The 15363-nt window shown below is 41.9% G+C and overlaps 1 protein-coding gene across 1 annotated transcript in view; it reads left to right on the plus strand.

Annotated features, from left to right (window-relative positions):
* CHP1 (calcineurin like EF-hand protein 1) overlaps window positions 1-15363 on the plus strand; it is a 47731-nt gene that overhangs the window by 18217 nt on the left and 14151 nt on the right. Inside the window, exons 3-4 of the mRNA XM_056133551.1 lie at window positions 5943-6023; window positions 12314-12441. Coding sequence (XP_055989526.1) covers window positions 5943-6023; window positions 12314-12441 — 209 coding nt within the window. The remainder of the gene's footprint in view (window positions 1-5942; window positions 6024-12313; window positions 12442-15363) is intronic.

Consider the following 15363-nt stretch of genomic DNA (forward strand, 5'->3'; position numbering starts at 1 on the left):
GACTTCAGAATGTCTCACAATCCTTTGTCTAAGAGTCTGTCCATACCATCTGGGTTATTTATGTCATAGATTCCTCTGTGCACATTTTGGTGATGTTTCAAGGCGGGGTTAGAGAGTGAGAGAAGGAAAATGTGTGTGTGCCCATCCATCATTCTCATCCAAAAGTCATGTTGCAGCTTGGCAATAAACCATCTAAACAGGCCCTAGAATAAAACTAACAAAGAATAGATTCAGCACTCATTAGCATGTTTTATGAAATAAAAGTGTTACTAAAACAACAAAATCACCAACATTCTAAGGTGCTGACCAAATGCCTTGGATGGTGGAAATCATTTCATTGTTTATAAGTACACTTAATTATAAATAAAATCATTCCATATTCTAATTCTTAAATATGGAAAATTTCTTATGTATTTGTGCAGAAATTGAACCCAGGGCCTCATACAGGTAAGACAAATGCTGTACCACTGAACTACACTCCTGGACGCTATTCCTTTCATTGAATATATGTCCTATGAGTATGTCCTGGTAGCAGATTTTATTTTATTTTTTATTTATTTTGCATCACACCCAGGGGTTACTCCTGGCTCTGCACTCAGGAAATTACTCCTGGCAGTGCTCAGAGGACCTTATGGGATGCTGGGAATCAAACCCGGGTCAGCCGCGTGCAAGGCAAACACCCTACCCTCTGTGCTATCACTCCAGCCCCTGGTAGCAGATTTTAATGTCCTCAGTATGTCTAAGTCAGCTGAGCATCACTCTGGGCAATTGGTATATAAGCAGTCATGTGAGCCTGTGTCTCAGAAAAAGGGAAGGACCTTATGTGGAGTTGAAGGATGGCATCTGAGGTTACTAAAGGCCTCACATGAGTTTCAGAACAAACCTGTTTCTTGCATACCACTGGGGAATTCCTGACTACAAAGGTTGCTAGCAGATTGTAAGTGGTTCCATGCTCATACTTGTATACCATCAGTGATAATGTCTTTCTTCAAAAAAATTGTTGATGAGTGGGGCTAGCACTGGGATTAAGGTGCTTGCCATGTATGCTACCGACCTTGGTTCAATCTGGGGGAGCATTGAGCCCTGCAGATGTGGCCCCATCTGCAGAGAAAATATTATTGATGATGTTCCTAGATTCTCCTGTGAGGGGTGGGATATAATAGTGGAAGGGCATGGAGAAAGAGTCCTGAAGTTAAGTGCTTGCCTTACATGTGACTTAACCTGTTTTGATCCTTGGCACCACTAGAAGCTATCCCTGAGCGTCACAGGGTGTGACCCCAAAACAAAAGATATAATGGTGGCATTTTACATGAGTATCTGCAAATTCTGCGTTTTGAATGTTCAGACCACTTGGAATATTTCTTTTTGTTAGATTTTGTCAGTGAACAAATTTCAGAAGGTAAATTTCAGAGAAACTGTCCAGATCATTTCCATTCTGCTATAAAACTGTTAATGGTGGGGCTGGAGCGACAGCACAGCAGGTAGGGCATTTGCCTTGCACGCTGCTGACCCAGGTTCGATTCCCAGCATCCCATATGGTCCCCTGAGCACCTCCAGGAATGATTGCAGAGTGCAGAACCAGGAGTAACCCTTGAGCATCACCGGGTGTGACGCCCCCCCCCAAAAAAAAACCCAAAAAAACGCAAATGGTAATGAGTTATTTATTTAACTCAATCCACAAAAACTGCTTTTTTATATTTTGTTGGTGTTTTTTGGGGGAACGGGATGGCCAAGGCCGAGGCTGAGGACAGCTTCCCCAGGAGTAGACCTGCTCAGGGTCTGTTCAGGGTCCACTTCAGGGAAGCTATCTTTGGCCTCCGCTTCAAAGCATTGAGCTACTCACTGGCCTTATCCTTTAAAATTTGATACTTTTAACACTATTCTGTGTGTCTTCTAGAGACAGCCAATAGACCTGGGTTTCATCAACATTTTCCACTCACAGTCTTTTCTTGAATTACACAGTGCACAGACTCTTGCTGCTGGGAACACCTTAGCCTCATGATGTGTTTGATTTTTAATAAATTTTTATTGGATTCAGAAACCTTTTACTGTTGCCAGGTTTTTCACAACTACCACATTCAGTTACATGCCACCCCTAGTTTAAGGAGCTAGGATATAGGCCATCTTTGCCTTGCATGCAGCCAACATGGCCGACCTGAGTTCGATTCCTCCGCCCCTCTAGGAGAGCCTGGCAAGCTAGAGAGAGAGAGAGAGAGAGAGAGAGAGAGAGAGAGAGAGAGAGAGAGAGAGAGAGAGAGAATCTCTCCTGCACTCCTGCACGGCAGAGCCCGGCAAGCTACCTGTGATGTATTCAATATGCCAAACACAGTAACAACAAAGTCTCCAGTCGAGACGTTACTGGGCCCGCTTGAGCAAATTGATGAACAACGGGAGGACAGTGATACAGAATTTAAAAGTATCAAAGGACAGGTGTAGGTCCTTATTGATAGTGGATCTACGACTTGATCCTTTATTGAAACTTCCTAACGCTGAAGCAGTTCAGGGGAGGTCGTGTGTTCACCTGATATTTAAACTTTGCCTTTTTTTAACCAAAACTACTTTGCTTGTTAGACATTAAACTGAAGTATGTGTCCATGTAGTTAAAATCAGCCACAGAAAGGAGGAGTGATTGTGTTTGTGTCCTAATGTCTATCAAATGAGGGGCTACATTTTGGTGATAATATGGACTTATATTATGTGACAAATTATGCAATAAAACTTTGTGGTTATTTTATTAAATTTTTGGTTTTTTGGGGTCACACCCACCAATGCTCAAGGGTTACTCCTGGCTCTGCAGTCAGGAATTACTCCTAGCAGTGCTTGGGATGTTGGGATCAAACCCAGGTTGGCCACATACAAGGCATACGCCCTACCTTCTGTATTATCTCTCCAACCCTATTTTATTAATTTTTAAATTGAGGCCTCATCATTGATAATATTATTGAAGTGGCCATTTGTAGTTCAGGGATACACGCTGATCCTTCTGCCTTTGTTTCAGGATCCTTCCACTTTTACCAAAGGACTTTATTTAGAAAACGTACCAAGTATTGAAAAATAAAACATTTACTTAGTACATGAAATTAAATAGAACCTCAAGTACTTTTTCCTCAGTGACTTGTTTTCTCTTTCATCATCTTAAGCAACCCAGATAACTTATGAATGGCTTCTTTGGTTCATTCACTGATAAAAATCATTACCCTTAGTGATGAAGAAAATTTAGAAACCAAAGTTATATAACTTTTAGAGCTTTGTGCTGAGTCTCCTAAGTGAGTTTCTCCCTATGTCACTCTTAAATGTGGAGCTGAGCTTTCTTTAATGAAATAAGAATCATGTGACTTTAAACCACAGGAAGAACTGCTTATTGAATGCTTTGGAGAAAAGAAAAACATTGAATTAGCATTCTGTATAAAGGCGGTGGAGGAATAAATGTTATCTTGTCTCTTGACAGACTTTTTGAACACAGGAATCAGATTTCAGTTAGAACTTTGTTTTGTTTCGAGGCCCTATCTGGCAGTGCTCCAGCTAGTCCAGGCTCAGTCCTCAGGGATTGGTATCGGGATACTTGGGAACACACAGTGCTAGGGGTTGAACCCAGGGCTCCTACAGTCAAGGCATGTTCTCCCACCCTTTGGGTCATCTCCCCCCAGCCCCTAAGTTATAGTTTTTAAAAATATTTTAAGTGCTTATCTGGAAATAATATCAAAGTTACAAAAAAGTTACAAGAATAGTTGGAAAAACTTTCATATACTTGATACCAGATTCACTAGCTATTGACTGTTATGCCAAATACTTCAGTGTGTTTTTCTATAACAAGGACATTGTCGTCAGAAAAACTTTTTTTTCTGCAGTAATAATTACACAATATTTTGCATGCTATCTGATCATAACCAGTTTTTAACCTGTTGTCTAAGAAAGGTGCTTCATTACTTCCCTAACTCCTTAATCCTTCCCCCTGTTCTTTGCAGGGGATAGAACCTAAGACTTCAAGCTTGTGACACTTGTGCCCTACCACTGAGCCATATCTTGGCCCTCTTATGTGAAACACTTCTCTGCCTTTATTCTTTCTGACAATGATTTTGAGAGGTGTAGCCTAAACATGCTAAAGTTACCGTTAAATATGCTGAAGTTTTGGCACAGAATCAAAAAGGTTTTTGTTTGTTTGTTACTGGATTGTTTTGGTTTTGTATTTGTTTAGTCTGGGGATCATGCCCGGCTATGATCAGGGTTTACTCCTGGATCTCCTCTCAGGAGTTACTCCTGGCAATGCCCAGTGGACCATCTGGGATGCTGGGGATTGAATCAGGTCAGCCAATTCCAGGGCAAGTGCTTACACACTGTACTATCTCCAAAGAGATTTTTAAGAAATGCTTATTGAGGGTCAGGGAGAGAGCTCAAGTAGTAGAACACATGCCTATCATTTCTGAGACCCCACATTTGACCTCTGGCCCCTTATGGGTACCCTGGACACTGCCAGTTATAACCCTTTGAATTGGTGAGCACCACATTATTAGCCTCCCCAAATAGTATCTATTAAACATTATTTTTGGCAAGCATCTTTCTCTCAGAACATTTAATGTAGACAAGACATGTGCTTCATTTAAGAAAAAGAACAGGTGCTGTGAAGAACTGACTGAGGTCTAAAACACAGTTCTGTTACTTTTCTTTGTAGCACTGGACAAGTTGCTTTATTGCAGTAATTTAACTTCCTCAGCTTTGCAAAGGTGTTGATAAAATGTTGGCATAAACAAATGAGATTATGAGTATAAACAGATTGGTACATGGTGTGCTTATATGAATGGCAACTAAAATATTCACTTCAATATAACCTCCATCCAAGTTTTTTTTTCTTTTTTAAACTTAAAAAAATTTTTTTTGATGTCATGATTAAACGAGGGTCTCTTACATGCAAAATATACCTTTTTTTTTTTTTGACTTTTTGGGTCACACCTGGCGGAGCTCAGGGGTTACTCCTGGCTCTGCACTCAGGAATCACTCCTGGCGGAGCTCAGGGGACCATATGGGATGCTGGGGATCAAACCCCAATCTGCCACAAGCAAGGCAAACATCCTACCCACTGTACTATTGCTCCAGCACCGCAAAGTATATTCTTTACCACTGAACTTATCTATAGCTTCCTAAAGTTCTAGAGCATGACTGCTCTGGCCATGTTCAAGGGTTAAATACTTCTAGCTTTATGGGGCTAGAGCAATTATACAGCAGGTAGGGTACGTGCCTTGCATGTGGCTGACCTGAGTTTGATCCCAGGTACCCTCTGTGGTCCCCAGAGCCCACCAGGAGTAATTCCTGAGCACAGAGCCAGGAGTAGTCCTGAATACTGTCAGGTCTACCCCAAACCCCTTCCCCTACCAGAAAAAAAACCTTCTAGCTCTAGACTATAAAAGTCATTTAAGAAAAAGAAAGCAAGTAAGTATGGATGCAAATCCTTGTCATGCTTCATTTTTACCTTCAACCTGAATTTCATCTAAGAATTCCTTGCACTTTTAAGTTCTGCAGATGATCTTGCCTTCTATATTGCAGTTCCCTCTGGATTTTTGCTCCCATATTGAAGCCCTGTGTTGTTTTATACTTTGCATTTATTGCTCACTCTCCAAACTTAATAACTAAGTACAAAATGGTAATGTTCAAGGAATCATTTACAGGGACAGCTTAGTATTTGCTTGTCAGTTCGTTTATTGACGTAACCTGTGTGTGCTGAATTCACTGGAATGTGGCATGGTCAAATCTGGCTTCTTCCACTCCTGAGTTGGTACACGAAACTCTTGGCAGCTATAAAGTGCTATTCTTTGCAGTTGTTTGGTACAGTTTGCCAGCCAAAGTGAATTCCAGGAAGTAAGGCTCTTACTTGGTTGTGTCCTTGCATGACCAAAGGAGTTCATGCGAAAGGCCAGTAAGTCTCTAACTCAAGGTGATTCTTTCGGCAGCCGGGAAGACTTCCAGCGGATTCCAGAACTTGCTATCAACCCGTTGGGCGACCGAATCATCAATGCCTTCTTTCCAGAGGGGTAAGTTCTTATAGTTGTTGGGCTTACTTTCTGAGGTTAGTGTGGAGTAATGGTAATGGCTGGGCATCTCAAGCCCTTTCTCAGCAATTCCCACTATTTATAATAGACATCCCTGTCATAGTCATATCTAGACTGTCTCTTCTGTTCAAGCCTTTTTCCAGGTTTTAAAACCTGGATTGTATGAACCATCTGAAAAATGCTACATTTGGATCTGTCTGGGGAGAGATCTCCAAGGGCTGGAGTGCATGCATGCAGGAGGCCTGGGTTGATCCCCAGTACCTCATGGTCTCCGAAGTACTGCGGGAGTAACCTTTGAGCACTGACCCAGGCATAGCTCACAAACACCATTATGGTCCAAAACAAAAATCCCCAAACCCTAATTATCTGTCTTTCAGGGACCAGGAATGTAGCTATATAGTAGAGCTCTCTCGGGGAGGCTCTGAGGTCCATCTCTGTCATCACAAAATGAAAAACAAAATTTGTCTTTACTTTCTTTATCTTTGATGTGAAACTAAACTCTCTCCCAGATGCATCTGTTACAAGATGTTCACATTTTGCCTCATTTACCTCTGTTCTCTTTTAATAAAAGCCAATAAAAATATAACCCTGTTGGGGCTGGAGTGATAGTCCAGCAGGTAGGATACTTGCCTTGCATGCACCAACCATGGCTTGATCTCCAGCATCCTGTATGGTCCCCTAAGCACTGTCAGGAGTAATTTCTGAACACAGAGCCAGGAACATCCCCAGTTGTGGCCCAAAAACCAAAATAATAATAATAAATATTTCTGAGATAATCCTTTTTCTTTCTTTAAAGAAAAGAAAATGTGCATGAGAGAACATGGCCTTCTCCAAAGAGAGGAGAGAGCCTAATGAAGTAAAGGGAAGAAATGATATACCCAACTTGTGATCCAAGCAATTCCAGGATAAAATGCACTAAAAATAGAATTTGGGAGGGAGGTGGAAGGGTTAGGCAGTGGAGGGATGCCCAGCTGCACTCAGGGCTTACTCCTGACTCTACATTCAGGAATCACTCCTGACAGGCTCTGTGGACCATATGAGTTCCAGGGATCACATCTGGGTTGAGCATGAGCAAGGCAAGTGCCCTACGCACTGGACAATCTCTCTGACCCCTAAAAATAGAATGTTAAGCCACATTCATAATCAAACTTTTTTTAATAGGGATAATAGAAACCTAGGAATAGGGGCTGGCAAGATTGCTCAGCAGTGAGCACATGGCTTGCTCAGGTTCCCTCCCCAGCACATGGGCCTGGACCCCTGAGCACCACCAGGAGTGACTCCCTAGCATAGAGCTAGAAGAGGCTCCAAGCACCACTGTGTATGGCCCACAACCCAGAAGTGGGAGGATGGGGGGAAATTAAGTAGATAAATCACATTAACTTTGACAATTTTTTTTTAATTTTCTTTTTTGATATTTGGGATGTTCTTGCACATACTTCCCTGCAGAGCTCCATCATGGTGTTAGGGATGGAATGCATGATCTCATGCTTACTAGGTTGGCATTCGCCACTGAACTCTCCCCAGGCCCTGATGATGCATATTCTTTTCTCACCTTAAGTCTTTGAAATCTAGTATGTAATTTACACTTAAGGTACATTAAGGTACACATCAAGTGCTATAATATTAACTAATATAAAATTGTATCTACTTTATTTTTCCTATTTTTTTTTTTTTTTTTTTGGTGGGAGGGTACTGGCACTACACCTGACGATGGGCAGAGGCTATTCCTGGCTCTTTACTCAGGCGCCACACCTAGCAGTTGTCAGAACTGTATGCAGAGCTAGGGATTGAACTAGGCTTGGTTACATGCAAGGCAGGCACTTAACCCCTGTGCTATCTATCTGACCCCTCTTCTTTTCATCTTTATTGAGGTACAGCATCATGTAAGTTTAAAGTGTACAGTATAGTGATTTTATATCTGTAATACTGCAAAATGATTACCACTATCAGATGAGTTAACATATCACTTCACATAGTTATATTTTGTATATGAGTGTATGAGTTGAAAATTTTTTAAATATACTCTATGGGGCTAAGGAAATAGCTCAAGTGGGTGGTACAGGACATGCCTAACAGATTTGATGTCCTGAGTTTGGTCCCTGGCACTATATGGTTTCCAAGTACCCCTGGAGGTAGCCCCTGTAATAAGGTTAGTAATTAGGTGAGTCCCAGCTCTAAAATATAATCTGTTCTTCAAATAAATAGTACTGTCTTTTTTGTTTGGGGGCATACCCTATAATGCTCAAGGGTTACTCCTGGCTCTGCACTCGGGAATTACTCCTGGTGGTTCTCTGGGAACTACATAGGAAGCATGAGGTCAGGCGTGCTCAAGGCAACCCTACTCACTGTACAATGGCTCCAGCCTCAGAAAGTAGTCTTATAGCTATAGTCTCTATGTTGTATATTACATCCCCAGAACTTCATCTTCGTTAAGCCAGAAGTTGTATCCTTTGAACACTTTCACCCATTTTACCCATTATCTATTTTCTTTTAATATAGGATCCATTACCTGCTTTTATCTGTTCATCCAATAATCTTTGCAGCACTTTCCTCAACCTCCTACACAGAGGATTCAGAGTCAGCGAGTTGTCATTTGTCTTTAGTTACCTCAGTCTGGAATTTTCCACAGTCTATGTTTTCTATGAGAACATTGACTAAAGATAAAGTTCCCCTTAGGGCTGAAGAGATAGTACAACAGGTAGGGTGCTTCCCTTGCACATGGCCAACTTGGGTTTGATCCCCGATACCCCATATGATTTTCTGAGCACTACCAAGAGTAATTCCTGAGTACAGAGCCAGGAGTAAACCCTGAGCATCACCAGGTATAGCCCAAAAATTAAAAAATAAATACAATTACCTCATAACACACAATTTTCAAATAGATTTGGATTTATCTAGTATAAAACAGGGTTTTTGACAAGCTTCAAATATAAAATACTGCCTTCAGAATAATGAGTGAACAATTATTGATTTGATGCAATAGTTTTTCCTGAAGCACTTATTGTTGGATCTTGTTTTAACAGTCTCTTTAACCATCTCTTCCTGGTTCCTTGTGACTTGGCTTTTTGACTCAAGGACTTTTTAAAAAATGATATGATTTCGGGATAGAGAGATAGTAGAGTGGGGTACGGCTCTTGCTTTTATGCAGCTAACCCAACTTCAATCCCCAGAGTCCATGTGGTCCCCTGAGCCCACCAGGAGTGATTCCCGAGTGCAGATCCAGGAATAACCCCTGAGCAGTGCCTGGTGTGGCCCCAAAACCAAAGTAAATAAGTAAATGAAATTATGTGATTGCCAGTGTTTAATTATTAGACTAAGTAGCAGTGAGAATATTCTCAGATAAAATGCCTGGAGAGGAAATTTATTTTGGGGGGAGGAGAAAGTGGGGCACAAATTGGGCTATACCTGGCTATGCTGGGGGTACTCCCAGCTCTGCACTCATGGATCACTCCTGGCAGTGCTCAGGAGACAATATGAGGCACTGGAGTTTGAACCCAGGTTGGCTGCATGCAAAGCAAGTACCCCCTCTACTATCTGTCTGGAGATGAAATTTGAGAATTCTATATTGAAAGCATAGTTTTGGGGGTTTTTTTGTTTGTTTTTTTGTTTTTGTTTTTGTTTTTTTGCCTTTTGAGTCACACCCGGCATTACACAGGGTTACTCCTGGCTCATGCACTCAGGAATTACTCCTGGTGGTGCTCAGGGGACCATATGGGGTGCTGGTATTCAAACCCGGGTCAGCTGCGTGCAAAGGCAAACACCCTATCCACTATACTATCGCTCCAGCCCCAAGAGCATAGAAATTTACAAAGTTGAACACTCAGGAAATTTTTAGTGACAGAAGGCAGTGACCCAGAATCAAATAAAATCAAAACCAACACTTGTTTGCTAGTATATTCTGGAAAGATGTGCTTTGCACAATCACTATCACATTGAGCTTGAGTAATTTCCTACTCTGCTTCTTCCCTTTCTCTCTCCAGAATCAGCCCTTTTTGTTCAATGTGGGTTTTGCGCTTCCTCTTTTAGTGCCTACCACGCATTGAACCATATCCAGAGATAACTTCCACAACTACGTTGTTTATTTGAAACTTTCCAGTGGAAAGTAGATACAGTAGTCATTTTGCCAGATATTTTTAGCCACCATTGATTACTTGAGGTGGCAGCTGTATTAAGCTTTAGCAAGTTAGATCCCCCTCCCTAGGATTGCGTATCCACCCCCCAGACTGTCCTCGGATCTGTGGCTGAGGAAAGAAGCCCATAAACTGAGGAAACCAAGGCCCTCTCTAGGCTTCTTTGCTAAGAGCTCTTGGCAAGATACACCTCTGCATCTTGCTATAATCAGATACAAGTATTTGAGCTTCTGCTTTTGTCTCTTCTGTAATCTTAAACAAATGGAAATGTTTTCCAAGAATGAGATTTGAAAATAGAGCACTACCACTTAGTTCCCTTCGACTCAGAGACATTCTGCCAGTAACATATGTTGTCATTAACTTGTTTGATTGGACATATGACTCAAATATTACTCCACATTACTTGATTCCTCAGATCTTACTCAGATTTTTGACCAGCTACTTCACCATTAGCAGCATAGTTACCTTGAAAAACTAAAGGTCATTCTTTGGAGTACATTGGGTTCACAAACGAGCCTTTGAACTTAACATTTAGATCTGTGTCTAGTTAACCCCGCACAGCACATTTATTCAATGAGGCACACCAACTGGCATTTATGTTCAGGCAGCCAAGGAACCAGGAAACCTATTGTTTCCTTCATGATTGCTTTAGATAACTGTCACAAAGGACTTTGTTTTTTCTTTTCAACATTAAAAAACAATCTTAGAGGGGTTGGATCGGTAGTACAGCAGGTAGGGTGTTTACCTTGCATGCAGCTGACCCAGGTTCAATTCCTAGCATCCCGAAGCACCGCCAGGAGTAATTCCTAAGTGCAAAGCCAGGAGGAGTGCAATATATGTAGATATATATACCTATATATATACACCTATATATATATATATCTATATATATAGAGAGAGAGAGAGAGAGAACCCAGGAGATAGCACAGAACTCTAGTATTTACCTTGCCTGCACTACCACATTTGGGCCTCTGAAGACCCAGCAGGAGTGAGCCTAAGCACAGAGACAGGAATAAGCCCTGGGTAAGCCCTGAGTAAGCGAAATATGATCCCAACCACCCCCTACCTCTATATGTAATGTTGACTTTGGTGATAATTGATTTGTAAGAAGCAGGCTTTATTCTCCATATTTCCAAAATTGTATTTATTGCTTTTTATTTAATTAAGCTTCATTCCAAAAACATTTTGTCATGTGCATTGGTGGAGGGATGGGTGTTTCATCATTGTACGGCTGAATCTCAAACGTTAAAGCTTTGTAACTCTATCTCATGATGATACAATTAAAAAAAAGTTATGTGGAGTTCATGCCCAGTTCAATCAACTTAATCAGTGGCTGAATAAATAGCAGTACTCCTACATTATTTAAAAAGAAAACAAAACATTTTATCCTTATATGTCTTAATTTAAAATCTCACTGTTATATACGAGTGACAGATGAGAGGTGGTTGGCGAGTCACAAAGTTAAAATATCTCGCTGGGGCCAGAGAGGTAACATGACTGGGAGGGCACTTACCTTGCACGCAGCAAACCCAGGTTTGATATCCAACATCCCATATTGTCCACTAAGCCTACCAGAAGTGATTCCTGAGCACAGAGCCAGTAAAAGCCAGATATGGCCCATAATTAATTGATTATTTTATTTGAAAACCATCTTGCTCACTGCAGAGTCGAAAGCAGTGAGTTCAAGTTGTGGCTTACCTAATTGTGTAGCCCTTGAAATGTTTGGGGGAAGAAGATGTAAGTAGGTAACTGTCCTTGATTAAGCCTTGCCAGTCATTTGTAAGATGGGGCTAACAGTATCTCATAAGGTTGGGGTGAGGCTGAAATGAAGGTAGTTTTTGAGCCCTAAGAACTGCATATGGACAAAGACCTGTTAGGTGCATCATTCTAGCTATTATAAGCCACTCTAGCTAAAGCTGTTGCCAGTAATACTAGAGAACTCCTTTGAATTGGGGTTTTGGGGCCATTCCAGGAAGTTCCTGGGTGAGGGGAGAGAACCATGTGGTATCAGGGACTGAACCCAGGGTTCCTAAATGTGGAGCATATACTCCAGCTGTTTGAGCTATGTCTCTGCCCCAGAATTCTTGCAAAACCATTCCCAAAATTGATAATGGTATTGGGTTTGATCTATTTTCTCTTCAGAGAGGACCAGGTAAACTTCCGAGGATTCATGAGAACTTTGGCTCATTTCCGACCCATTGAGGATAATGAAAAGAGCAAAGATGTGAATGGACCAGAACCACTTAACAGTCGAAGCAACAAACTGCACTGTAAGTCTTCAGATTAAAATTTTATTTTTTGGTGGAGAACTGGAGCAATAATTCAGCAGGCAGGGCACTTGCCTTGCATGTGGCCAACCCAGATTCAATCCCTGGCACCACATACGGTCTCCTGAACACCACCAGGAGTGATCCCTGAGTGAAGAGCCAAGAGTAAGCCCTGAGAACTACCTGGTATGACTCATAAACAAATAATAACAAGCAGAACTTTTATTTGTAGGGACGGAGACATAGTATGGTGGGTAGAGCATGTACCTTGTATGCTGCCAACCTGGGTTCAATCCCCAGTACCACGTACAGTGCCCTGAGTCCCACCAGGAGTGATTCCTGAGCACAGAGTCAGGGATAATTCCAGAACACTATTGGGTATGGCCCAAAGACCAAAATGTGAAAATAAACAAAAGTTTAAAAAATAAAGATGGTGTGACCAGAAAGATCATATATTAGGCAGTGCGCTTGCCTTGCACCCGGCTGACCCAGATTTGATCCCTGGCATCCCATATAGTCCCTCACCCACTACGAGCAATCTCTGAGCACAGAACCAGGAGTAAGCCCTGAGCATAGCTGGGTTTGGCCCAAAAAACGAAGCAAAATAATAGCAATGATAAAGATGATTAACTGAAAGGAACTCTAAATATACTTTTATTTATGGTCATTGTGCCAGATTTCCAGGTCTGTCCTTAAGAGTATGAATTTACTCATCAGGTAAGGAGTTTGGGAAACACTAAAATAAACTTTGTTATAATAGGAGATTCAAGATTTTTGAACCAAAAAATAAAACATTTCAGGGCCAGAAGATAGCACAGTGGGTAGGGTACTTGCCTTGCATATGATCGACCTATGTTTGATTCTTAGCATTGCATATGTTCCCCGGAGCCCATCCGGGAGTGACCCCTGAGCACATAGTCAGGAGTAAGCTCTAAGCACCACTGGGTATGACCCAAAAGAAAAAAAAAAGAAACAATCTGATTTTCATAAAAACAGTGTCTTTTTCAGAACCGGAGCAATAGTACAGCCTGTAGGGCATTTGCAGCCAACTTAGGTTCAATCCCCAGCGATCAAGATTCAATCCCCAGAATTTCATATAGTCCCTGGGCATGCCAGAAGTTATTGCCTGAGTGCAAGGCCAGAAGTAACCCCTGAGCATTGCTGAGTGTGGCCCAAACATACACAACACACACACACACACACACGCCAAAAAAAAAAAAAAAGCAACAACAAAAAAACTTTCTTTTCATATTCATTTACAAAATTAGACTTTTTGCTTTTTGTTTTGTTCGAACTCAGGGCATACTCCTGACCTTGCATTCAGGAATCACTCCTGGCAGGCTCTCCTTCCTCTCTGCAAATCACTGTAGATAAGGGATAAGGGATGCTGGGGATCAAATCCAAGTTGGCCACTTGCAAGCAAGAGTGCAGCCACAGTATTATCTTAAAAGTACTATCTCCTTTCTTCCCCACTCCAACGAGACCCCCAAGTTGCCACCCACCCTCTGGCCCTGATCAAGCTGCTTAATGTCCATGATCCCAGAGACTCAGAAACAAATCTTGGAACCCAGTGGCTTTTGGCAGAAATGCGTCTGGACCCACAGTAGGTTACTGTCGCCGGGCCACCACAGGGGGAAAGGATGCTGTCCCTCCGCCTGCTCCCCCTAGGTGACTCGGTGGCCACCATCCCCCAGAGGACACTGGACAGTCAGGTTTGGGCCCTCAGTGACAAGACACATGGGGCCTCACAGGATGGGGGTGGAGCCAGCCCTTTCCTCCCCATTCCATGAGACCCTGAGTCATCTCCCGCAGGTTTTGGCAGAAATCCCTTCAGATTTAACTGTTAAAATTTCGGAATTTCAAAATTGCACGGCCACTACTGCAGCCACATGACATCATATGTTATTCTTAACCAGCAATAGAAAACAAATTGTCTACTGTTGCCTTTTCAGCAGATCTGAGTGTTGGGGTAAAATCCCAAATAATAATGGTGGGTCTGGTGTCAAAATATTGAATGTGATCAAAGTATAGAGAGAGTAATGTGGACATCATCTGCCCCACAGGTAGGGGGAGGGTGTGGGATGGGCGTATACTGGGGTTGTTGGGGGTGGAGAATGGGCACTGTTGAAGGTACGGGTGTTTCATTGTATGACCGAGACTTAGACCTGGAAGCTTTGTAACTGCTCTCATGGTGATTCAATAAATAAAATTATAAAAAATGAAAAAAAAAAAGGTGGAGTTCATTCCCAATTCAATCAGCTAATCAGTGGCTGAGTAAATAGCCGTACTCCTACATTTAAAAAAAAAGGACTATCTCTCCAACAAGACATTTTTTTAATTTTTTATATTTTTTAATGAATCGTTATGATATACAATTACAGACTTACAAACTTTCATGATTACATTTCAGTCATACAGTGATCAAGTACCCATCCCTCCACCAGTGCCCATTCTCCACCACCAGTGTTCCCAGTATCCCTTCCGCCACCCCTATTCCATATCCTGCCGCCCCCCCGCACCCTCCCCCATCTCTGTGGCAGGCACATTCCCTTTTACTCTCTCTCTCCTTTTGGGTGTTATGGTTTGCAATACGGGTAGTAAGTGGCATCATGTTTGAACAAGACATTTTTTTTTTATTAACACAAATAGCACAGTTTTATGGCAGTTGATTCAATGAACGCTTGGTAAACTAGCCAACTGGACACTGAAAGGCAGGTAATTAGCAACAAGTACATCATTGACCACCACACCTGTCACAGTGATTTGCATAGGGGGAGTGAGAGTGTCGGGAATCCAGTGAGTAGGTTAGGAAGAAGACAGTCAGGAGGCCCTCAGCCCTCTGAAACTTTGCTTGCTTTTCTAATCTCTGATTAGAGGTGACCTTAAACGTCATCAGTTCTAAAACAAACCGACCCAAATAACCTC

Source organism: Sorex fumeus, unplaced genomic scaffold, assembly GCF_029834395.1.
Source record: "Sorex fumeus unplaced genomic scaffold, SorFum_2.1 ptg000098l, whole genome shotgun sequence".
NCBI lineage: Eukaryota > Metazoa > Chordata > Mammalia > Eulipotyphla > Soricidae > Sorex > Sorex fumeus.